At 45.9% G+C, this 26,833-nt stretch overlaps 1 protein-coding gene across 3 annotated transcripts in view; it reads left to right on the top strand.

Annotated features, from left to right (window-relative positions):
* CPO (carboxypeptidase O) overlaps positions 1-26,833 on the top strand; it is a 417,896-nt gene that overhangs the window by 211,611 nt on the left and 179,452 nt on the right. For 2 of the 3 annotated variants that reach the window (XM_075317717.1, XM_075317718.1), the window contains exon 2: positions 15,755-15,844. In XM_075317717.1, coding sequence (XP_075173832.1) covers positions 15,765-15,844 — 80 coding nt within the window. In that variant the 5' untranslated portion in view covers positions 15,755-15,764. Of the gene's footprint in view, positions 1-15,754; positions 15,845-26,833 lie in introns of those variants that run through there. The other variant, XM_075317719.1, reaches the window with a different exon arrangement.

The following is a 26,833-nucleotide window of genomic DNA, read 5'->3' as shown; positions in this document are numbered from 1 at the left end:
TTTCTATTGCATACTGGTGGAGGTCAGCCACCGCCTCTCCGCCCACATTTGGATCCTAAGGTCATATTGGAAGACGAAGTATTGGTTTGTTTTGTCTTTAATAGTAATAGTCTTTTCCTATGAGTCAAAAGGACCTTTTGGGCCCCCCTAGTCTCCAGGGCTTGGATGTCATTGCAACACATCATAATTTTACAAGCACATCACTTTAACCTTTTAACTGGATTATAAGTAATTATTATACACAATTAACTCCATTTTTTTCTTGCTTTGGTACTCCACTACCTACAATTCCATGAGAATTTCTTTATCAGCATTAGAGTCCACTCGAATCAACAGAACTTCCTTCTAACTATCAGGCTGACTATACATACAGTATGTGATAGCTGTCAGTCTTCTAATTCCCCCCCACACATTATTGTTTGGGTCGGCCAAGCATTCATCTGTTTTTAATGGAGAGAAGCCTGTTGTGAATGTCAGTTATGCTTTGGCTGCTGGGAGGCTCCCTCTTGTGGCCAGGAATGGCTTGGACATAGACCAGGTGTGTTGAGCAATGGGCGTTTCCATTGCTAACTCTCTGCTTATTTAAATCCTGGTCTGATAGCAGGCTATGCCGGATGTAAGTTGTTCTTTGTCTACCAGCCTGCTTCATTCTGCTCCACACCACATCTATCCCAGATAAGTGCTTTGCTCTTTATTTGTTGTTTGGTTCTTTTACTCTTATCTGAGTTTGTCTTTTGCTGTGGTTGTTTTCAGTTTATTTGCATGCAGGGATCTTCCCTCGCAGTTGCTCAGCTTGGAAACTCCCTGCAGTTATGTTTGGAGTATTGCTCCTATAAGTCCATGTGTTTGTGGCTTTTTGAATTTCTAATGATTATTGTTTTCTGTTCATTGGTATGACAAGAGCGCCTGATATAGGACGGAGTGCAGATCGTGCGATCTGAGGGCCTTTTTGTACTATCAGGAATTTGGAATTTCTCAGGGTTTTTCTCTGGCCACCATCAGCCCCTTTCCTGTCCTTTCCTATTTTAGTCAGTGGGGGCCTCACCTTTTGCTAATCTTATCATCTATCTGTGTATTGTGTTTTCCTATATCACCTCAGTCTTTGAATGTGGGGGGCTTGCTATTCTTTGTCTATTTTCTGAGTCAGAGAGTTATTCATCTTTCCTTCCTTCAGGATAGCTAGTTCTCCAGCTGGGTTCGCGGTGCATAGGATGTTAGTTCACCCCTCGGCTACTTCTAGTGTTGATGGTTAATAAGGGGATGGCGGCCACATTAGTTGCCAATGCTCTTGTCACCTTTTGCCAATGAATTATGGTGGTCTTCCATGGTTCCGGATCATAACAGAAGCCACTGCCACACAGTGCTGGTGGTGGCAACTTTCCCTGAGAACAGAAGAGTCGGGCGCTAAAATTCAAACTGCCAAGCCTTATCTCCCAAGGTGAGAAAGAATGAGGAAGCCCCCTCACACATTAGTCAATTCATTCCCAAAAAATGGTTACATTTGGCCAACTTTTATCTACCAGGCTGTTTCCTCTTAAGCTTTAGACTCTTGCAATTAAGAGGCCTTTGGTGACAACATAGTCACATGACCGTGATGTCACAAAGGTCCTTAAGCAGTCTTATCAGGAAATAAATGCTAGGGGGGCCCTGTGAAATTGCTCAGTTTGCTCTCCTTTCCCCACTAATGCCTGTCTTTTTTTCAGTTCTTTTAGACTCCTGTATTTAAGGCCTCTGTCACACGTTCGTGCCTCCGGTACATGTTTGACAGTTTTCTCACGTACCGGAGACACGTACACACGTGGACCTATGTATTCCTAATGGTTTGGACACACGTAAGTATTTTGGAACGGAACGTGTGTCCGTTCCGTACTTACGTGTGTCCGTGTGTTTCTCACGCTGACATGTCCGTCACGGGTGTCACACTGCCCGCACCCGTACCACACGGATGTAGTGTGGATGCGGTCCCGTGTGACACGCACCGGAGAAAACTCACGTGTCAGAGAAAAAAATAACACATCTTTACTCACCTTCTCCAGCCCTGCTGTCTCTGCTGCTGCTGTTACTTGCTTCCGACCGCCGCTCATTATGCTCATTTAATATTCACTTCACTGCAGCCGGAAGCAGCAGCAGCGAGGAGTCGGCAGGGCTGGAGACCGAAGATCAGTACCCTGGACAGCAGCAAGGACCACGTGAGTATGCAAATTACTGGTTCTCCGTGTGTTATCGTGGATAGCAAACGTAGAACACATGTGGTACCGGAGACACGTACTTACCAAATGCAACATGCAGGGAAAATACGTGTCTCGCGGCACGTACGTAATATTCACGTATGTGTTGCAGAGGCCTAAGAGACATTTGGTTACATCATGGTCACATGACTGTGAAGTCACCAAAGGTCCTTAAACAATCTTAACCTATAATACAAACACTGGACTCCCTAAGAGCATGGGAGCCCTGAGAAATTGCACAGTTTGACTCACCCAAACGCTAGCCCTAAATAAAACTAGGGCTTGTTTTTGGAGTAGGGCTTATAATTCAAGCATACACCAAAAATCCTGTAAAATCATGCTAGAGCTTATTTTCAGGATAAGTCTTATTTTCGAGGAAACACAAGTAATATGTATGGGAGCTCTAACTGTCACAGGTGACAGACAGTCATGTGGTTTCTGGTCATAGAAGGTCACAGCATTTGGCTGCGCAGAATGTTACCTGACTTTCCATTGTTCCTGCTATCAGTATTCATTGGTATAGGTAGCTTTCCTGCTGGATTCATCTCTCCCCTTTTCGACGCAGCAGGCGCTCGCCTACCACCCAACTGCTGATCATCGGCATTACCTTGGTGCTTAATACCCCTTCCTTTCTTGGACTGGTGCTGGTGATATTTTCACTTCATTCAAGCCTTGGTTGCAAGCAGTTGTCTTGTACACTTCTGTGGTATAGTTGTTGAAAACTTTGCTGAACGTCTACCTTTGTCATCTGTACATAAGTAGTTCATGCATATTACCCCTGTGTGTACTCCTTGTGCTGTCTATAGTGTTTAGTGGAGATGACGAAGCGCTCATCCCATCCATTCCCTATTTAGGACACAGCACTAGTTGATACCAAGGGTCATTTATCCAGCTCAACGCATAGGTGTGGAACCTATATAGGGTGGTGAGGGACCCCAGGGACCAGTAGTAGGTTTGTTCAGGGGTCACCATCTTCCCTTTCCCTAGACACAGGGTTTCCCTTCCCTTTCGCCATTCGCTTGGTAGTTCACCATACCTAGGGTGACATTATCACCAGCCGCACAAAAATAAACAACTGACGTGTTTTTTGTTTTTGTTTTTTTTTAAGAAAGGGAATTTTTTTTTTGTTTTCTTTTGACCCCTCATGGATCCTGTTACTGTCTTGGCTCAGTGGCTGCAGAGTATGCCCCTAGAGGTTGCACTCCTCAGGTTATCTGTGCAGCACCAGCAGCGGTCGCAGACTCCTAATATTGGGGATTCTGTGGTTAGGCAGGTTCAGCCTGAGCCCAAAATTTTTCTCCCAGACATATTTTCAGGGGGTAGAGAAAAATTCCTTTTCTGTAAGGAAGCTTGTAAACTGTACTTTAGACTTCGGCCTTAAGGGTGCTTTACACGCTGCGACATCGCTAGTGATTTCGTCAGCGATGTGACACGCCAGATCGCAGATAAGATTTGCCAGGATCGTACATAGGTCATTATTTTTTAGCGCTGGTCACATATGCGATTTCGTCAAATCGTATGTGCGATCTGGCGTGTCACGTCGCTAATGAGATCGCTAGCGATGTCGCAGCGTGTAAAGAAACCTTTACTCTTCTGGAGATGAGGAACAGTGGGTGCAGATTGCAATCTCACTGTTACAAGGGAATCCACAATCCTAGGCTTTCTCTTTGCCACATGGCTCCTTTTGTCTTCGGTTGGTGGATTAACTTTTTGAAGCCCAGGGTCTCCTCTATGATGATCCTGACCTAGTCTCCTTGGCTGAGTCCAGGCTGCATTGCCTCCAGCAAGGAGATCAGTCAGCAGAGACGTATTGTTCGGAATTTCATAGATGGGCAACCAACACTAAATGTAATGATGCTTTAATGATTTACGAAACTCCTGAGTCCTTGGAGGCTCCCATGTGCTTGGCTATATGTGTGGACAGATGCCTCTGAGATAGACTGGTTAGACCATTCTCCCTGAAGACCCTCTCTTGTTGCTGTACCCCATTGTCAGGGGGGCGATCTGTGGGTGAACCATCACTTATGGGTTTCGAGCCATCCATACAACTAGCTACTACTTCGCATGTTCCTATTAAAATCAGCAAAGAGAAGAGGGGTTGTTTTTTGTAGTAAAAAGGGTCATTTTATTGAAGCCTGTCCCTCAATTCCTAAGCAAAAAGGAACATGTAGAACTCGGCATACCCTTGGTGGTGTGGGGATGTCCCATCAGTGTGCGTTTGTCTTCCACATGTAATTCTCGCTTTATCCTGACAGCAGAGGAGCTGCTAGAGAGCAGGACTAAGAAAATTTCTGTGCTTGTGGACAGTGGAGTAGGAGTCAGCATGGTGGTTTCATTGCTTGTAAGAACTTATGGGCTTACCTGTTGTATGTTAATGAGCTCCATCTCCAGCGTCGGACTGGCTACCGGATGAATCTCCAGTAATGCCAGGCCTGGATTTAGTTAAAGACATTGCACTCCGAAGCTCTCACCTGAGCTCCGGTGTGCAGCCTAGACTGCACTGTGAGCGCCGAGTGATTGATTCCCCGGCGATTGCGGTTCAGTTCATGACAGCTACAGACAGACCCAGCTGATTTCCAGTGCTCTCACCTGAACTCCGGAGATCAGCCCAGCCTGTCTGCAGCTGTCATGAACTGAACTGCAATCGCCAGGGAATCAATCACTTGGCGCTCACGATTCAGTCCTGCAAACTCTGAGATCAGTCCAGGCTGCAGGTGAGAGTTCTGGAGTGCAATGCAGGTAACTGAATCCAGGCCTGGCATTACTGGAGATTCCCCTGGTAGCCAGTCCGACGCTGTCCATCTCCATCCTTGCCATTGACTCAGCACTACTTGTTCAGGGATGCCTGACACAGATGGTACATGGTATAAAACTCATGGTAGGACCCCTGCATTATGAAGTAATTTCTTGCTATGTCGTGGAAGGCCTTCCCACTCCCATTGTACTGGGTCTACCCTGGTTGGTGAAACATAATCCTGTAGTGGATTGGCAATCCAAGTAAATTGTGAGGTGAGGAAACTACTGTATTGATAATTGTTTGAACAAGTCTCTCTACGTTCTCTACGGTGTCTTTACCTGCTTTTATTGTCTGGGTTTGAAGATGTATTTTTAGAGAAGCGGTGTCAGGATTTGCCTTCCCAATGTGTATATGACTGTCCCATTAATCTACTTACTGGAAAAAAACTTCCCAAACCCAGACTGTAAAATATTTCTGGCCCAGAGAGACAGGCCATGAAAAATTACATTTCTGAGAGTCTGGAGACGGGACATATCAGACCTTCCTCTTCGCCCATGGCTGCAGGGTTGCTCTTTGTTAAGAAGAAAGAAGGGGGTTTCCTCCCATGTTTGGCATTGAATCATCTCCCTCTGATTCCAGATATATTCAACCAGATTGTGGGAGCTAAGTGTTTCTCCAAGTTGTACTGAAGGGGGGGCTTACATTCTGGTTAGAATCAGAGAACGGGATTTATGGAAAACAGTTTTCAGTACACCTGAAGGACATTTTGAAAATCTGACCATGGCATTTAGTCTCACTAATATCCCTGCTATTTTCAAACAGTTTGTGAATGATATTTTTCACCATTTAGTGGTAAGGTTTGTGGTAGTTTATTATCTTGATCTATTCACCCGATATGGAGATACATCAGATGTGATGTCACTCAAAGAATAGAGCGGAAAGCTAGTGACTGTGTGTAACAGTAACTAGGTGGCGTTGTGAGCACAGCGTGCTGCATGGGCAGCGGGGAAGTCAAAGAAGCCAAGGTCAGAGCCGAGAGGATGCAACTAAACACAGGGAGAAGACAAAAGCAAGGTCAGGTAACCAGGAGAGCACATGAGGGACAAAAGGGACAGACAGGGACGTAGTCAGGAGGAGATCAGAGGTCAGGAGCCAGACCATGTCACAAAGCCAGGGGATGAAGCAGAGTAGAGTCAGAAAGCAGTCCAGCATCAAGAACCAAGATCAATAAACCAAACAGCTAAGAGCCAGGTACTTACTGAAACTAACAAGGTAATACAACTAGCACCCCTCTGGCCGAGACCGCCGCCTAATATAACATGGCAATCACCTGGAATATGTAGGAAGTGAGAAAGCCCCTCCCCTAACCAGCAAGTGACCCGGTGTAGGGAAATAGACCGTCACAGTGTCACAGAAAGGTGCCTGAAACACTGTCAGGCTGTTCCGTGCGGTGCACCGGCAGACACCAGCTCCACAGGAGGGTACAACAGAAAGTCGCAACACGGAAACCGCCCAGCAAGTCAGGACTGTGACATCGGATACATGTAAAAGGGGTATTACAGATTTTAAGGGATAAAAAATTGCATGCCAAACTGGAGAAATGTTTTTTTCACTGTGCAAGAAGTACCATTTTTGGGGTACATATTAACGTCTTCAGGTTTTCGGATGGATCCTGAGAAGGTATGTGCTGTACTTGATTGGGATTGTCCGGAAAACCTAAAAGCATTCCAGCACGTTCTAGGATTTACCAATTTTTATCAGAAATATATTCAGAACTATTTAGTAATTGTAAAGCCTCTCACTGAGATGACAAAAAAGGGACAGATTTCTCTAAATAGTCAGACTCTGCCCAGCAGGCTTTTTTCTCTTTAAAAACATGTTTTCCACAGCACCTATACTCAGTCAGCCTGATGTTTCCCAGCCTTTTATTGTGGAGTTGAAGCATTCAAGGTGGAGGATGGGACTGTGTTGTCACAAGGTTCCTTTCCTGGTAAATGACGTCCTTTTGCTTCCTTTTCCAAGAAATTGTCCTCAGCTGAGAGAAACAATGATGTTGGTAATAGAGAGCTCTTAGCAATTCCGTTGGCTTTGGAGGTATGATACAATTGGCTGGAGGGGGCAGTTCATCACATTAGAGTAATCACAGACCATAAAACCTGTCATATCTCGAGTCTACCAACTATCTCAATCCCAGGCAGGCAAGATGGTCTTTGTTTATTACAAGGTTTAATTTTACTGTCACTTACCATCCAGGGATTAAAAACAACAAAGCAGATGCATAATCCCGGAGCTTCACTGGTGGTAGTGATCATGTGAACCCAGTACCCATTTTGCAGAAGGAGGTGGTCGTCTCAGACTTGTGCCCAGACCTGGAAGGGAGGTGGTGGAGGCTCAAGGGGATGCCTCTTGTGCCCGTCAGGGAAGTTGTTTGTACCTCTAAATTTGTGTCATAAACTTATTGAGGTACATCACAATTCTGTACTTACTGGTCATCCAGGTAGTAAAGCAACCTTGGATCTCCTGTCTTGTCATTTTTGGTGACCAAGGTTGCATGAGGATATGGTTAACTATGTATCTGCTTGCAGCATTTGCGCATGTTCCAAGGTATTGCATACCTGTCCATCGGGATCTCTCTGCCATTGGCTATCCCGAATAGACCACAGATGCATTTATCCATGGATTTTATTCCTGACCTCACGTTGTCTTTGGGAAAGACTGTGGTTTTGGTGGTAGCGGATAAGTTGATAAAGATGGCACATTTCACCGCGTTGCCGGCACTATCAAATGCCAAGACTCTGGCACAGGTGTTAATCAATGAGCTTGTCAAGCTTCATGTGGTTTTCATCCGCAATTTGGTACCTTTAGTGGTAGGGGTGCTTCGTCAGTTCCTGAGGAGGAACGTTTTGCCTCATCACTCTCTGCAGTATGCCAAGGGGTTCAGAGTAATTTGAAGCTCATGGGAGACAGATACAAATGTATGGCTGACAAAAAAAACTTTGCTTGGTGCTGACCTAGAATCTAGGATCTAAAGTGGTGAGGGACCCCAGGGACCAGCAGTAGGTTTGGTCAGGGGTCACCATCTTCTCTTTCCCTAGACACAGGGTTTCCCTTCCCTTTCGCTGTTCACTTGACACTTCCCCGTACCTAACGTGACAATAACACAGTTTTATACTCTTCTACTATGTTTCTGTTTACCTGCTTAGCAGTTCCAATTATGAGTACTCTTTGTCTGTGTCATAGATACAGTCCTACCTTGCAACGGTTATGCCACGTAATTCAATGGGGGGATAATACATGTTTATTAGTGATGAGCGAGTATGCTTGTTACTACTCGGTACTCGCACGAGTATCACTGTACTCGGGCTACTCGGCGGGTACCGAGTAATTTTGCAATACTCGTGCTTTACTCGTGGTCTTCATTTCTGCATGTTGGCGCTCTTTTGAGAGCCAGCCCTCATGCAGGGATTGGCTGGCAGACCACTGCAATGCCACAGCCCTGTTAGTTGTGGAATTGCAGTGATTGGCCGGCCCGCACAGCGTGACCGAGCCTTTATACCGGCCGGCGCGCTGTGCTCTGTACACAGCCATCTCATTCCCTGCTTTCCACGCCCACAGGCGCCTATGATTGGTTGCAGTGAGACACGCCCCCACGCTGAGTGACAGGTGTCACACTGCACCCAATCACAGCAGCCGGTGGGCGGGTCTATACTGTGCAGTAAAATAAATAAATAAATAATTAAAAAAACGGCGTGCGGTCCCCCCAATTTTAATACCAGCCAGATAAAGCCATACAGCTGAAGGCTGGTATTCTCAGGATGGGGAGCTCCACGTTATGGGGAGCCCCCCACCCTAACAATATCAGTCAGCAGCTGCCCAGAATTGCCGCATACATTATATGCGACAGTTCTGGGGCTGTACCCGGCTCTTCCCGATTTACCCTAGTGCGTTGGCAAATCGGGGTAATAAGGAGTTAATGGCAGCCCATAGCTGCCACTAAATCCTAGATTAATCATGTCAGGCGTCTCCCCGAGATTCCTTCCATGATTAATCTGTAAATTACAGTTAAAAAACACACACACCCGAAAAATCCTATATTAGAAATAAAAAACACTAACAAAGTCCCTCATTACCAATTTATTAACCCCGACAAACCCTCCATGTCCGGCGTACTCCACGGACTCACGGCGTCGCGTCCAGCTCTGCTGCATGGAAGTGACAGGAGCTACAGAAGACACCGCCGCTCCGGTCACCTCCACGCAGCTAATGAAGGGAATAGCGCGATCAGCTGCTGTCAGTCAGGTAACTCCCGGCCACCGCTGGATCCAGCGGTGGCCGCGATTAACCTCAGTGACAGCAGCTGATCGCTATACTCACCTCAGTTGGTGCATGGAGCTGACTGGAGCGGCGGTGAGTAGCGCGATCAGCTGAGCTGTCACTGAGGTTACCCGCGGCCACCGCTGCATCCACCGCTGGATCCAGGTAACCTCAGTGACAGCTCAGCTGATCGCTATACTCATCTCATTAGCTGCGTGGAGGTGACCGGAGCGGCGGTGTATTCTGCAGCTCCTGTCACTTCCATGCAGCAGAGCTGGACGCGATGCTGGAGGACTGTGGAGTACGCCGGACATGGAGGGTTTGTCGGGGTTAATAAATTGGTAATGAGGGACTTTGTTAGTGTTTTTTATTTCTAATAAAGGATTTTTCGGGTGTGTGTGTTTTTTAACTGTAATTTACAGATTAATCATGGAAGGAATCTCGGGGAGACACCTGACATGATTAATCTAGGATTTAGTGGCAGCTATGGGCTGCCATTAACTCCTTATTACCCCGATTTGCCAACGCACTAGGGTAAATCGGGAAGAGCCGGGTACAGCCCCAGAACTGTCGCATCTAATGTATGCGGCAATTCTGGGCGGCTGCTGACTGATATTGTTAGGGTGGGGGGCTCCCCATAACGTGGAGCTCCCCATCCTGAGAATACCAGCCTTCAGCCGTATGGCTTTATCTGGCTGGTATTAAAATTGGGGGGACCGCACGCCGTTTTTTTTAATTATTTAATTATTTATTTCACTGCACAGTATACACACACCGGCTGCTGTGATTGGGTGCAGTGAGACAGCTGTCACTCAGCGTGGGGGGCGTGTCTCACTGTAACCAATCATAGGCGCCGAAAAGCAGGAAAGCAGGGAATAGGAGATTGATTAATGAGCGGCCGGCTTTTTCAAAAGAGGAAAAGCCACCGGAGTTTGAACAGCTGTGCAGCGCCGCGGCAGTGATCGGGGAACGGTAAGTAAGAGAGAGGGGGGGGAACTGACCGACAGACTGTGAGAGGGGGACAGACAAGACAGAGAGAGACAGACCGACGGACTGAGGGAGATAGAATAAAAAAAAAAAAAATGACCGACATCGCTAGTAAAAAGCACAAAACGTGCGTTTTGGACATCGGAGTGCCACACAAGGTTTTCATGTAAAATCTTTCATGTATTAATCTCAAAAAGTAACATACACCAGCTCTATCTCACTATTGGGTATGTGCCCTTAACATTTCCGCCATGAAAATTCATTTTGGTGTCATTTTGGAAGGTTTTCTGGTGAGTCCGTAAAAATGGCGTAAAACTTGGACAAAATTGTTCACAGCTGTGACTTTTGAGTGATAAATGCTTCAAGGGGTCTTCCCCATGCTGATGCCATGTCATTTGAGCACTCTTCTGAGACTTTTGTGACATTTTTAGGGTTTCTACATGCTGCCGGGGGGTCATTTCACAAAAATACTCGGGTCTCCCATAGGATAACATTGGGCTCGGTGCTCGGGCCGAGTACACGAGTATCTTGGGAGGCTCGGCCCGAGCTTCGAGCACCCGAGCTTTTTAGTACTCGCTCATCACTAATGTTTATTGTTCTGTATCTATAGATTAACCCCATAGCGACGGCCTAACGTCTCAAGACGTCGGAAAAACAGGGTACTTATTCTGTTCCGACGTCTTGAGACGTCAGGCCGGAAAAAGCTTGTAGCGCCCCCCAGTGACGAAAAATCTCGGGGGTTTCAGCTACCGGAGGTAGCTGAGACCCCCAAGATTATGAATCGGGGTGTTTTTTTTGGACCCCGTTAATGCGATCGCCGGTATACACCGTATACTGGCGACAACATTAAAAAAAAAAAAATGGCCGGTAAAATTGATTTATTTCTCATCTGACGTGATCAAACATGTCAGATGAGAAATAAATATAATCCTCTAGTGCCCCCAAAGCCCCCGGTACCGGAGAGTCCCCCCACCACCCCTACCCCCCCCCTCCGGAAAATCCAAGATGGCGCCGACGCGCGCTGAAAACTGCCGCCGCCGTCGGCTCTGCATTCATTTCCCTCCGATCTGAAATGATCAAACATTTCAGATCGGAGGGAAATGTCCTCCCCCTGAACCCTCCTCCGGTACACCGGAGATCTCTGGTCCCCAGAGCCCCCTCCGGTTCTCCAGAGCCGCCTCCCCCCTCTCCCCTCCGGAGCGTGGAAAATGGCGGCCGCATTCATCCTACTCTTTCTGCCGCATGTGACACGTCACATGCGGCAGAAAGTTGTCCCCAGGTCCCCCCGTCACCCCCCGTCACCCCCCCAGCCCCCGGTCATACGTTACCAGGCTGCTGGTGCTCCGGCCCCGCGATCACGCCGCCTCCTTCTCTTGAATGCTGGCGGCGCATGCGCAGACAGCGGCTGTCAGCTGGATCCCTGCAAGCAGGGACGCTGACGTCGCTGCTGCAGTAGGCTGCTCCACTGTGGACCGGGGGAGGGTGAGTGCAGTAATCTGCAGACACACTCCTCACATGGAGAGCCTGCTGTTCTAGAAAATGGGGGGTACGTTCTGTGAGCGTGCCCCTCATATTCTAGAATGAGGTTACTGCAGGTCACTCTGCCCTAGGTTGGACCGGGGCAGTGTGAGTGCAGTATTCTCAGATTACTGCACCCACACTGCTCATTGAGAGCTTGCTCTTCCAGAAAATGGGGGATACGTTCCCGGAACGTGCCCCCCATATTCTAGAAGATCCAGAGACGGCGTGGGACCTCAAAAATGGATTACAGCGACCGAAATTTATTTATTTACAATAAATTGGTAAAAGAGGAATGTTTCGGGGAGTTTTTTTTCAAATAAATTTTTTTTTTGTCTTTATTTTTTTCTATTTCTTGACTGGGTTAGTGATGTCGGGTATCTGTTCAGATGCCGTGACATCACTAACCCCAGGGCTTGATGCCAGGTGACATTACAGCTGGTATCAACCCCATATATTACCCCGTCTGCCACCGCACCAGGGCGCGGGATGAGCTGGAGCGAAGCGCCAGGATTGGCGCATCTAATGGATGCGCCACTTCTGGGGCGGCTGCGGCCTGCTATTTTTAGGCTGGGAAGAGTCCAATAACCATGGCTCTTCCCACCCTGAGAATACCAGACCCCAGCTGTCTGCTTCACCTTGGCTGGTGATCTAATTTGGGGGGACCCCACGTTTTTTTTTTTTAAAAAACGCCTGGGGAGCCCTCCAAATTGATCACCAGCCAAGGTGAAGCTGTCAGCTGTGGTTTGCAGGCTACAGCTGTCTGCTTTACCCTAGCTGGCTATCAAAAATAGGGGGGACCCCACGTCGTTTATTTTAATTATTAATTTTTTGGGGGGCTAAATACAAGGCTAGGCACCCTTTAGTGCCACATGAAAGGCACTAAAGGGCGCCAGCTTAGAATATGCAGGGGGTGGGACGTTATATTTGTTTGACATCTATCCATTCATCCATTGTAGCATTTTAGGCTGTGCGCCCACAATCGGGATTTGCAGCGTTTTGGGCGCAGAGTGTTTTCCCTGCGTCCATAACGCTGCATTGTGCAGTAGAAGCACAGTGGAAGGATTTTTAGAAATCCCATGCCCAATGTGCTTGCCCAATGTACTTCTCTTCTCCGCAGCATAAACCGACCTGTGGCGGCAGCTTCCCGAGCCTCAGCATGTCAATTTATGCTGCGGAGATGAGTGTTCTCTGCAGGTAGCATAGAGCTCCACAGCGGCCTGAACCCAAATCGTGGGCATGGGCAGCTGCGTTCTCCCGTGGACAACACTCACATCTCTGCAGGAGGCTGACACTGTGTACTAGACGCCGTGTCGCTGGATCATGGCCACATAGCCTAAAAGTGAGACATTTGTTGCTACAGCAACATTTTTGTGAAGTACCTGTGGATTCAAAATGCTACTATACTCCTGAATAAAATCCAGTTTCCAAAATGGAGTCACTTGTGGGGGGTTTCTAATGTATAGGTACCCAAGGGGCCCTGCAAATGTGACATGGTGCCCGCAATTTATCTCAACTTTTCCAGAATTCAAATGGTGCTCCTTCCATTCCAAGCCCTCCCATTTATCCAAACAGAGGTTTTTGGCCACATGTGGGGTATCCCTGTGCTCATAAGACATTGGATAACAACCTGTTGGGTCCACGGTTTGTTGTTGTCTCTTGAAAAAGTGAGAAATTTGATGCTGAAGCAACATTTTTGTGAAAAAAATGAAAATTTTCAATATGGCAACCTAAGCTTATCAAAATCTGTGAAGTATTCGTGGATTCAAACTGCTCACTATACACCTAGATAAAAGCCTTGAGGTGTCTTGTTTCCAGAATGGAGTCACTTGTGGGGGACAGCCACTGTTTAGGCACCTCAGGGGCTCTCCAAATGCAACCTGGCGTCCGCTATTGATTCCAGCCAATTTTGCAGTCAAATGGCACTCCTTCCCTTCCGAGCCCTGCTGTGCACCCAAACAGTTGATTTCCACCACATATAAGGTATCGCCAAACTCAGGAGAAATTGCACAATAAATGTTATGCTGAATATTTTCCTTTTACTCTTGTAAAAAAAAAGCTACCTGGTTGAAATAACAATTTTGTGGTAAAATTTTATTTTTTTTTTTTCATGGCTCAACGTTATAAAATTCTGTGAAGCACCTGGGGGTTCAGGGTACTCACCAAACATCTAGATAAATTCCTTGAGGGGCCTAGTTTCCAAAATAGGGTCACTTGTGCGGGGTTTCTGCTGTTTAGGTACCTTAGGGGTCCTCCAAATTTGACATGGTGCCCGCAATCTTTTTCAGCCAAATTTCCTTTCCAAAATTCAAATATTGCCCCTTTCGTTCCAAGCCCTCCCATTTGTCCAAACAAAGGTTTCAGACCACATGTGAGGTATCACCGCGCTCATAAAAAAGTGGTTAACAAACCTTGAGGTCAAATTTTTGGAATTACCTCTTGAAAAAGTGAGAAAATTGATGCTAAAGCAACATTTTTGAGAAAATTATTAAAATTTTCAATATGACAACGTAACGTTAACAAAATCTGTGAAGTACCTGTGGATCTAAAATGCTCACTATACCCCTAGATAGAATCCTTGAGGGGTCTAGTTTCCAAAATGGTGTCACTTGTGAGGGATTTCTTCTGTTTAGGTACCTTAGCGGACCTGTAAATGCAACATGGTGCCCGCAATCTATTTCAGCCAAATTTGCTTTCCAAAATTCAAATATTGCTCCTTCTGTTCCGAGCCCTCCCATTTGTCGAAACAGAGGTTTCTGATCACATGTGGGGTATCGGCGTGCTCATAAGAAAGTGGGGAACAAGTTTTGGGGTCCATTTTGTTGTGTTATTTCTTCTAAAAGTGAATAAATTTGGGTTAGAGCAACATTTTTAGGTAAAATTTAATTTTTGCTTTTTTTCATTCCACATTGCTTTTGTTCATGTGAAGCACCTGAAGGGTTAATAAACTTCTTGAACGTGTTTTTGAGTACTTTGGGGGGTGCAGTTTTTAGAATGGTGTCACTTTTGGGTATTTTCTATCATCTAGGCCTCTCAAAGTCACTTCAAATGTGATGTGGTCCCTAAAAAAATGGTTTTGTAAATTTTGATGTAAAAATGAGAAATCGCTGATAAACTTTGAACCCCTCTAACTTCCTAACAAAAAAAAATTTTGTTTCCAAAATTGGTCTGATGTAAAGTAGATAAGTGGGAAATGTTATTTATTAACTATTTTGTGTCACAGAAATCTCTGGTTTAACGGTATAAAAATTCAAAAGTTGAAAATTGCAAAATTTTCAAAATTTTTGCCAATATTCAATTTTTTTCATAAATAAACGCAAAAAATATTGTCCTAAATTTGGTACTAACATGAAGTCCAATATGTGACGAAAAAACAATCTCAGAATCACCGGGATCCGTTGAAGCGTTCCAGAGTTATAATCTCATGAAGTGACACTGGTCAGAATTGCAAAATTTGGTCTGGTCATTAAGGTGAAAATTAGCTCCGTCACTAAGGGGTTAATACTATTTGTACACCTTGAATGTATCCTTTGAGTGTCTTAGCTGTGGAATATGTTTTTGTTTGCATTTGGCAATACTTTTAAGTAACCTGTATTATTTCACTTAGCTATTTATTCATGCATCATTGAATCTAACATAAAACAGTGGTTTCTGTTGTGGAAGAGCAGCGCTCCCCTCTCCTCACACGAAATGATCATTCCTATTAAGGATCTAGACAATGCTAGTTAAATTAAGCAAGGACAATGACATATCTCATCCAGAATGCCAGCACATCTGATGCCACAGCAGATCAAGGATTTAACTGATTTAGCCTTCAGCGAGGGTTTGGGAAGAATCCCAAAGTGTTTCTCAGCATTGGATAGGTGTGGGTTAAAAACTGCTGTAAGTGTGTGAAGCAAGAGATCACTCTTCCAAAGTCTAGTCAGCAGCCAGCAGTTTACAGTCTGTTAACCGATTTGTCTTTATGCAGCTTCAACAAGATGTATCTTGTCCTGTGGAACGCCGGTGTTCTGGGAATTTTGATCCCTCAGGTGTTGGCCATGAAGATAAACTATGATGGGTAAGAATTTCCTTTTTTTTCTGATACAATTCACTGCTACTTTGCATTACACATTCATTGCATATCTAAATTATTAGTGGTGCTTTTGTGCAGAACACATTACATACTCGTTATGTCAGTTTATCCGTACAGTCATTCTAACTTGTATTCTTGTAGTTTAATTTCATATCTGTATAAAATTGTCCAAAATCAGTATAGTGCCTGCATGCCTTGTCTGTTTCAATGCCACCATAACTCTATTCCATATATCTGTCACCGCATTGTAAGACCATGTGTCCTTGGCAGAATGTTCCTCTGCAGACAAGCCATGTGAGTGCATTTCAATCATTATTGCTGTGACTTATGCATGGGGTCAAATCTGAGAACAGTAAAAAAAAAATCTAAAAAAATCTGAGAACAGTGCACAAGTATAAAGATCTTCAAACTTTAAAGATTTTAAGTGTGTGTTAAAAAAAAACATTTTTCGGCAAATTGACCCATAGTGGAATAGTGAGTGTGCGTTTCCATATTCCACATTCTTGTGTTCAGCTTATATATGTAGACATTCCCCCTTTGAGGTTTATTTAGCAGATCGCTCTCCAGAGGTCATGTTTTGTTGTCTTTAGGATCAGCGTTACACATTTAGAATTAACTATGTGTAGGACTCATGGCCCGTGTTGGTATTTCCCTAAAATAACTATGTGCATATGTGTTACATCTCGTGGCTCTCCTGAGGCAAGGACTGAGGCAGTCTCCCATTCCTTGCCTGCCACGAGCGCTCCTGCTCAGCAGCGCCGAAGGTCTGCCAGACTGCGCAGTGTGCAGGAGATACCTTCTCAGAGAGGCAGCAGAAGGGCGACACCTAGTGGTTCTCCTGTTACAAGGAGTGAAGTGGTCTCCCATTCCTGGCCTGCCGCAGGCCCTCCTGCTCAGCGGCCCCGAAGGTCTGCGAGGTTGCGCAATGTGCAGAGGTTTACTGCTCAGGGAAGCAGTGAGACTCCCGTTATCTCTGCACATTGTGAGACCGAGGATCCCGCCTCTATTTCCCAGAGGCAGGAGGGTGAGCATGTGCTATGCGTGGTGGGTTCTGATTCGCCCACTGACGTCACACGGCTTGATTACAAGGCAGGTGACGTGGTGAATCCTGACTGGCCAGGCTGGGACGTCGTGGATCCTGATTGGGTCAAGTCCGTCATCTCCGCCTCGCGCCCGCCCTTGGGTGGAACGACACCTCCTTAAAAGCTTCTCCTGCCATCATGGCGGCGCGCAACCGTCCTTCTATGTTTGGATGTCTGGCAGCGTGCTGCCACGCCACTGCTCAGGCATTACTGTCTTCTGTGGGCTTGGCCCTTGCTGCTTAGGCAGTACCTCGTTTGCAGGCCGTGTTCCTGCCTTGCTGCTCCGGCAGTATCCCCTTCAACAGGCCGTGTTCCTGTCCCAGGTGAGCTCCTCAAGCCTCCACCGGACTCACCTGGTTATTGAAAGCACACGTGCGTGGGCACCTCTGTGCTACCCTCGTGCCATATTCTCGTGACTTCCACTGGCACACGTGCGTGGGCACCTCTGTGCTTCCCCGTGCAACAGGTACACCGAGCCGTGAGATCCCTGCCATACAACCCTCACGGGTTAGGGCAGATCGGTGTACATAGATTGTCTGTGACATTCCAGACGATCGCTAGCAGCAACCCGCTCACTCTTCACCCACCATAGCGGCGGTCCCTTACACCGCACAGTGGACCTTGACCAGCGGAAGCTGTCCATTTCCCATCTTGGCACGCTTCCCCGGGTCTCCCTCGTAACACATATGTATGTAGCATCGCATACTTACAGTGATGTGCTAAATAGGAAAAATGGCTGTAAAAACAGCAAAATTCATATTGGTATATTGGTATCCATGCACGAGAACAAGAGCTTTTGCTGTCAAAAGCATCTCGAGAAGATTTGTCTGGACAGAGTTGGTATTATATCATATGTAGCGATTAGAGTTGAGCGCGGTTCGTGGTTCTCCAGTTCGCGGCTCGAGTGATTTTGGGGGCTGTTCTAGATCGAACTAGAACTCGAGCTTTTTTGCAAAAGCTTGATAGTTCTAGATACGTTCGAGAACGGTTCTAGCAGCAAAAAGCAGGGCTTTTTACAGCTACAGTGTGCAGGAGCCATCGCTGGCAGCCTGCGGTAAGCTGGTAACCAAGATAAACATCGGGTATCCAACCAAAGCGCTTTGGTTAGTAACCCGATGTTTATCCTAGTTACGTGTAGGAAGCCCACACTTCCCCGCTCAGCTCACTCCGCCCCTCCTGCCCGCGGCATGTACACACACACACACACACACTCTGCACACACACTCTGCACACATAGTCCCGCTCGGCTTACCTGCAGTGATGAAGTCCCGCCATCCCGACCTCAGCGCTGTCACTGTCCTCCATGGCCGCCGCTTGTCACATCACCTTCTCTCGCTTCCGACCCGAGACTGACTAGTGGTGACGTCACGGGCCTCTCGCGATACTTGGCTGTGAAGGCGGCGGTCATTGAACTCAGTGACAGGTGCTGTCAGTGTGCAGGAGATCAGTGCAGGTAATGTACCTCGCTGACAGCAGCACTTGTCATGCCCTACAGTGACCTGGGCTGACCCATTGATGTTAGCTTAGGTCACTGCATTGCTCTCCCAGCCAATGGGGAACATTCTGCTCTTCATTGACTGAGACAGTGTGGATCGTCATGGCAACCCCTTGGATTACACCAGACCTGGATTTGTTTTTCTTTCTAATAAATTGGTTAAAGAGGGAATGTTTTGGGGAGTGTTTTTTCAAATAAAAATGTGTTTGTCGTCTATTTTTTTTTATTACTGACTGGGTTGGTGATGTCGGGTATCTGATAGATGCCTGACCTCACCAACCCCAGGGCTTGATGCCAGGTGACATTACACATCTGGTATAAACCCCATATATTACCCCGTTTGCCACCGCACCAGGGCGCGGGATGAGCTGGGGCGAAGCACCAGGATTGGCGCATCTAATGGATGCGCCACTTCTGGGGCGGCTGCGGCCTGCTATTTTTAGGCTGGGGAGAGTCCAATAACCATGGACCTCCCTATTCTGAGAATATCAGACCCCAGCTGTCTGCTTTACCTTGGCTGGTGATCCAATTTTGGGGGGACCCCTACGTGGTTTTTTTTTTAATTATTTATTTAATTTAAAAAAACAGCGTGGGGTACCCTCAGTTTTGGATTACCAGTCAAGGTGAGGTTGCCAGCTGTGGTCTGCAGGCTGCAGCCGTCTGCTTTACCCTAGCTTGCTACAAAACTAGGGGGAACCCTACGTCATTTTTTTTTCATTGTTTTGGCTAAATACAAAGCTAAGCACCCCTTAGTGCCACATGAAAGGCACCAAAGGGTGCAAAATTACAAAATGCAGGAGAGTGGGACATTATGTGTCTTTCTGCCATTATAATGACAGAAAAGACTGATATGAAGTGTACAAGCACAAGAAAATCACCAGAGCACTCTATGCTGTGAAAAGAAGTAGAAAATGGCACTGGAGTGAACATGTGACCGCCTCATGTAGGATGAAGCTATGGATCCTGGGTAAATTTATGCATTTACCCTCATTCAGTTTTTTTGCAGTACACAAAAAAAACGGAAGACACACGGATGACAAACAGATGACATACGGACCGTCTACGGAACGGAAACGGATGCCACACGGATGCACCCGTGAAAAAAAACGGACTGTTTTTTGCAGACCGCAAAAATGGATCGGTCGTGTTAATGTAGCCTTATTCTGATCTGCCGTTTATAAACAGCAGGCAGAAATAAGTGAATAGCGCCCCCCGGCGTCAGAAAATCTCCGGGGTTTCAGGGCTAGCTGAGACCCTGGAGATCATGATTCAGGACGGTTTTTCCGGTCCCAGCTCCCGAGATCACAGGTATACACCGTACACCGATGATCACGTTACAGTAAATGAGAGCGCCGGTAAAAAAATATTTATCTCCCATCTGGCATGAACAAACACTTCTTCTCCACTTCTTCTCCACTTCTCCACTTCTCCACTTTTTCTCCACTTTTTCCTCCACTTTTTCTCCACTTTTTCTCCACTTTTTCTCCACTTTTTCTCCACTTTTTCTCCACTTTTTCTCCATTTTTTTCTCCACTTTTTCCTCCACTTTTTCTCCACTTTTTCTCCATTTTTTCTCCACTTCTTCTCCACTTTTTCTCCATTTTTTCTCCATTTTTTCTCCACTTTTTCTCCTTTTATCTCCACTTTTTCTCCACTTCTTCTCCACTTTTTCTCCACTTTTTCTCCACTTTTTCTCCACTTTTTCTCCACTATTTCCTCCACTTTTTCTCCACTTTTTCTCCACCTTTTCTCCACCTTTTCTCCACCTTTTCTCCACTTTTATTCCATTTTTTCTCCACTTTTTCTACATTTTTTTCTCCACTTTTTCTCCACTTTTTCTACATTTTTTCTCCACTTTTTCTCCACTTTTTCACCATTTTTTTCTCCATTTTTTCTCCACTTTTTCTCCGTTCTTTTTCTACGGTCGGTCTACCCATTAGCTCTGCCATGCATAGTGTAGCTCTACACCTACTGCACATGTTACTTTATGATTGACATCTCTTTCGTACCAAAGCTGTCTAAGCCTACTCTGACCCCATATTTGTCATTACTATATTTTCCTTGTACTGTATTATGACATTTGTATCATGTGTTTCATTTCTTGCTGTGTTGCAATTTTTTTGCTGCATCCCAATTGTACCTCTACATTGTTCAAGTTTATGTTATTGTTCTCTCACTCTTATGTGATACTGATTATTGTCATTTTTCATGATTACATGCAGATAAGTCCAATCTGACGAAGGCTCAGGCCGAAACGTCATTTGTAACTTGTTTTGGACAAAAACATATATGCTTATGAAAAAAAAAATTTCTTAATACGGACCAATAAAGAGTGATTTTGCATTGCTATCCGTTGTGACTTACTGACTTAGTCTGGGAGATTTAGAGTGCCGAGGTTACTCACTAATTTTATCTATTATTACCTCTGAGCACCTATATACCAGTGAGCAGAGCTTCCTCTACAGTAGTTCTGATTAGGCATGCCCTTACCTCATGAGCAGGGCATTGCAGCTTTGGTAGCAACCATTACAACATGGACTCTGCTGCTGTGGACCCGGGGAGAGTGAGTGCAGATTCATTGCACCCACACTCCTCACATGAAGGGTCCGCACTCCTAGAAAATGGGGGATACGTTCCCTGAGTGTCTCACCCCCATATTCTAGACGGTCCAGAGTCGTCGTGGGACCCCTTTATTTTTTTTCTTACAATAAATTGGTGAAAGAGGAAATGTTTTGGGGACTGTTTTTTCAAATAAATTTCTTTTGTCGATTTTTTTTTTGTTAGTACTGACAGTTTATGATGTTGGGTATCTAATAGACGCCATGACATCACAAACTGCTGGGCTTGATCTCAGGTGACTTTACAGCTAGTATCAACCCGATTTATTACCCCGTTTGCCACTGCACCAGGGCACGGGATGAGCTGGGGTGAAGCGCCAGGATTGGCGCATCTAGTGGATGCGCCATGTCTTGGGTGCCTGCGGCCTGCTATTTTTAGGCTGTGAAGGCCCAATAACTATGGACCTTCCCACCCTGAGAATACCAGACCACAGCTGTCCGCTTTACCTTGGCTGGTGATCCAATTTGAGGGGGACCCTACTTTTATTGTGTAATTATTAATATTTATAAAATAATTATAAAAAAGAGCCTGAGGGGACCTCCACATTGGATCCCCAACCACGGTAAAGCTGCCAGCTGTGGTTTTCAGGCTAAGCCGTCTGCTTTACCCTAGCTGGCTATCAAAAATGGGGGGACCCAACGTCATTTTTTTTTTTAACTATTTTTTAAATAGAAAAAATTAATGGGCTTCCCTGTATTTTGATTGCCAACCAAGGTAACGGCAGGCAGATGGGGGTGGCAACCCATAGCTGTCTGCTTTATCTGCGCTGAGAATCAAAAATACTGCGGAGCGCTACGTCATTTTTTTAAAGATTTATTTTTACAGCACTGTGATGTCCAGCAATCAAAATACAGGGAAGCCCATTTTGTTTTTAGTTATTTAAATAAATAATTAAAAAAAATATATATGGGCTCCCGCTGCATTTTTTGTATTGCTAGCTAAGGGTAATCCAAGCAGCTACTGGCTGCTAACCCCCACTGCTTGGTGTTACCTTCACTGGCAATGGAAAATCCAGGGAAGCATTTTTTATTTTTTTGCCAAAAAACTACAAAAAAAGGACGTGAGCTTCGCCATATTTTTGTATGCTAGCCAGGTATAGCAGGCAGGTGCTGGAAGAGTTGGATACAGCGCCAGAAGATGGCGCTTCTATGAAAATGCCATTTTCTGAGGCGGCTGCAGACTGCAATTCGCAGCAGTGGGGCCCAGAAAGCTCAGCCCAACCTGTGCTGCGGATTCCAATCCCCAGCTGCCTAGTTGTACCTGGCTGGACACAAAAATGGGGCGAAGCCTACGTCATTTGTTTTCTAATTATTTCATGAAATTCATGAAATAATAAAAAAAGGGCTTCCCTTTATTTTTGGTTCCCAGCCGGGTACAAATAGGCAACTGGGGGTTGGGGGCAGCCGTACCTGCCTGCTGTACCTGGCTAGCATACAAAAATATGGCGAAGCCCACATAATTTTTTCAGGGGGCAAAAAACTTCTGCATACAGTCCTGGATGGAGTATGCTGAGCCTTGTAGTTCTGCAGCTGCTGTCTGTCTGTATGGAGAAGAGCAGACAGCAGTTGCAGAACTACAAGGCTCAGCATACTCCATCCAGGACTGTATGCAGAAGTTTTTTGCTCACCAAAAAAATGACGTGGGTTTCGCCATATTTTTGTATGCTAGCCAGGTACAGCAGGCAGCCACGGGCTGCCTCCAACCCCCAGTTGCCTATTTGTACCCGGCTGGGAACCAAAAATATAGGGAAGCCCGTTTTTTTTAATTATTTCACTTATTTCATGAAATAATTAAAAAACAAATGATGTGGGCTTCGCCCCATTTTTGTGTCCAGCCAGGTACAACTAGGCAGCTGGGGATTGGAATCCGCAGCACAGGTTAGCCCGAGGTTTCTGGGCGCCTCTGCTGCGAATTTCAGTCCGCAGCCGCCCCAGAAAATGGCGCTCTCATAGAAGCGCCATCATCTTGCGCTGTATCCAACTCTTCCAACAGCCCTGGAGCCGGGTGGCTTGTTGGGTAATCATGAGTTAATACTGGCTTTGTTTTTCTAGCCAGTATTAAGCCAGAGATTCTTAATGTCAGGCACGTTTGACCCGGCCATTAAGAATCTCCAATAAAGGGTTAAAAAAAACACCACACAGAGAAAAAATACTTTAATAGAAATAAATACACAGACACATTAGAGACTCCATCTTTATTACCCCCTGTCAGCCCTCCACGATCCATGGTCTTCTGTCTTTCTCGTTCAACAAATGCAGCTCTGCTACATCACTGCTGCATGGGGGAAGACGCTGCTTCCCGTGGAGCATTCACTCCGTGAAAGCTGCACGAGAAGCAGCGTGCAGCCTTCACTCCGTGAGTGATCAGTGCTGCTAGCGGTAACAGCGGTAACGCTGACAGACGCGTTACCATAGCAACGGTGCTCCCGGAGCCGCGGTTAGCGGTGACGTCACCGCTAACTGCGTTGCTATGGCAACGGTGATCTCCGTTAATGACCGGCTGTGTCAGCCGGTCCCTAACGGAACGGGGAGTCGACCATGTGCTAGAGCATGTCGCCGGTACACGGTGATACACAAGTGTGCACCGTGTACCGGAGAGATGCACTCGCAGGTCCTACATGACGCGTCATAGTCATGTGACCAGTCTGTAGCCAATGAGATAATAGCCACGTGACTGGTCACATGGCTATTTTGACGTCACGATAGGTCCTGCATCTCTGCTGGCAGTGCTGGTCACCGGGAGGATTCAGCGATCATCGGATGGAATAGCGGCAGGAGACAGAGTGCAGGAGGGATCGCGGGGACCGGTAAGTGTTATGGCAATGTTTATTAACTGTATGTGTACATTTATAATGCATTTTTATGTGTTTGTGATTGCCTCCCATTATAGCCTATTGGTTCGAGTTCGGTTCGTCGAACGTTCGACGAACCGAACTCGAACGGGAGCTCCGTTCGGCGAACCGACCTGGAGCCGAACCGCGACCGGTTCGCTCATCTCTAATAGCGATACAACTCTTAATTATCCCTATTGTACTACTGATTTTAAATAATACAAAATCTCTATTTCAGCGCCTCAATGGTATATTATACTTTAGCTGCTTGGTCAGTTCAATGTTTATGTATGAATGATTGAATAGGGATGATTTTACTTGTCATGTTGTGTATAAGCAGACTACACTTGATCAGTGAAACCTAAGGTAAGTTACACAGATATAACTCAGGTGTAGTTTTTAATGCAGTTTTACAAATATCCAGTCTAAAGGCCGCTTTAAACGCTACGACATCGCTAAATCGATGTCGTTGGGGTCACGGAATTTGTGACGCACATCCGGCCGCGTTAGCGATGTCGTTGCGTTTGACACCTATGAGCGATTTTGAATCGTCGCAAAAACGTTCAAAATCGCTAATCGGTGACATGCCCCCCTATTCCCAATTATCGTTGGTGCTGCAGGTACGATGTTGTTCGTTGTTCCTGCAGCAGCACACATCGCTATGTGTGACACCGCAGGAACGAGGAACCTCACCTTACCTGCGGCCGCCGGCAATGACGAAGAAAGGAGGTGGGCGGGATGTTCGGCCCGCTCACCTCCGCCCCTCCGCTTCTATTGGGCGGCAGCTTAGTGACGTCGCTGTGACGCAGAACGAACCGCCCCCTTAGAAAGGAGGCGGGTCGCCGGTCACAGCGACGTCGCTAGGCAGGTAAGCAGTTTGACGGGTCCGAGCGATTTTGTGTGCCAAGGGCAGCAATTTGCCCGTGATGCACAAATGATGGGGGCGGGTACGCACGCTAGCGATCTCGCTAGTGAGATCGCAGCGTGTAAAGTGGCCTTAAGTGTTTGCTGAGGTCTTTAATTAACCATTTGTGGATGTACACTATACACTTAAGCCCTGTTTCAGACATCAGTGATTCTGGTACGTATGTGCTTTTTTTATACATACCAGAATCATGGACATACGCAGACCCATTATAATTTTTCACTGATTGTGTTTCTGTGTGGCATACACGCGTGTCCAAGATTGCCACACGGAGACATGTCCGTTTTTTTCTGGCATCACTAATGTTCCACGGACCACACTATGGTGTGGTCCATGAAACACGTAACAGAAAAACACGGACATTGAAAATAAAAAACAGTTTCAACTCACCTTCTCCAGCGACGCTCTGTGCAGCCTCTGATCTCTGCAGCTTCCTGCCTGGCTCATTATGGCATGCATATTCATGTATGCAGCCACAGCCAACCAAGAAGTAGCTGCAGAGGTGAGAGACAGCGGGGGCAGTATGCAGCAGAGCTGGAGAGTTCAGCAGGAACAGGGAGAGGTGAGTTTACGTTCATGTGCAATCACGGATCGCGTATCACGGTTCACGGATTGCACATGACAACCCACGTGTGACGTGAATCATGGAACACGGAGAACCATATGCGTTTTTTACATGGCAGTGAAAAACGTCTGTGTTTTTCACTGATGTGTGAAACAGACCTAAAAGGAATCTGTCAGAAGGTTTTTGCTACCTCATCTGAGAGCAGCATGATGTAGGCAAAGAGGTCCTGAATCCAACAATGTATCACTTAGATTACTGGCTGCAGCCGATCTGACACAATCAGAATTTTTAGATTTAGCCATGTAGCAGAGCTGAGAGTCCTGTCCCACTCACAACAGGCTCTCTGTAGAGATTGTAGATTACCAGTGAGGTGTCAATCAGAGGAGGGGTGTTTTGTGACATTGTAGTCCAAGCAATGATAGTCCTGCTGCTTAAAAAAAAATAGCAAATAAGCAACATATAGGACCTTGAAAAGACAGGCATCGCTGAATTTTCTGTGTTAACCCTTGCAGCATGCTGTCTTCAGATTGCATAGCAAAACCCTGCTGATAGATTCCCTTAAAACCCACACATGCTTCTACCTATTCTTTAACATTTACAGACACAAAAGTAAAAAGTTTGTGTCCTCCAATATATCCCATTTAATTTTAGATGATATCTTAAAGAGGCTATCCCACAATAAACATGTATCATCAAGCTAAAGAATAAGGGTCCGTTTACACAGACTGACCGTCATCACAATACAACCACTGATCAGTAAACTGTTACTGATCGGGCGTCATTTGAATATCTGTTTACACAGACAAATGATGTGCACTGAGCGATCTACGCTAAATCGCTTCATGCACATAGGCCACCATAGTACTTTATAAGCAGACTGATGACAAAACGTACTTCCACATGTTAACCGTGTGCAATCAATATCATAAATACATAGATTGTCATATTAATATTCATGTGGAATATAGGGACTATATAACAGACAATCGTTACAAAGTAGACAGAAAAAGAAGAAAAAATACCATCAAAAAGTCCATATAATATGCAATTAAATTTATTGGTCAAGTATTGGGGGAACACAACATCACAGTGATATTAAAATAATTACAAAGTACTCAACTGGTCATCCAGATATTAAATAGTTAACACAATATACTAGGTAGTAATTCCTTGCCATGTCTCATTCCTTAATATATCACTCCCTATATGTCAGTAGGATCACTGATATAATGAACCAACAATATGAAAAGACGATAGAAGGAGAGGGTAAATACACCCGTGGAACGTGAGTGGACAAGATGGAAGTATTTCTACCTGTATTAGCAATGGAGACCAGCAGGTACACAGGACGCCCTACACGTGTTTCGGCACACACCTTCGTCCAAGAGCCTACTGACATATAGGGAGTGATATATTAAGGAATGAGACATGGCAAGGAATTACTACCTAGTATATTGT

The sequence above is a fragment of the Anomaloglossus baeobatrachus genome, chromosome 7 (assembly GCF_048569485.1).
Source record: "Anomaloglossus baeobatrachus isolate aAnoBae1 chromosome 7, aAnoBae1.hap1, whole genome shotgun sequence".
Taxonomy (NCBI): domain Eukaryota; kingdom Metazoa; phylum Chordata; class Amphibia; order Anura; family Aromobatidae; genus Anomaloglossus; species Anomaloglossus baeobatrachus.
Note: the sequence above shows the minus strand (reverse complement) of the source record. Positions and strands in the feature narration are given on the sequence as shown.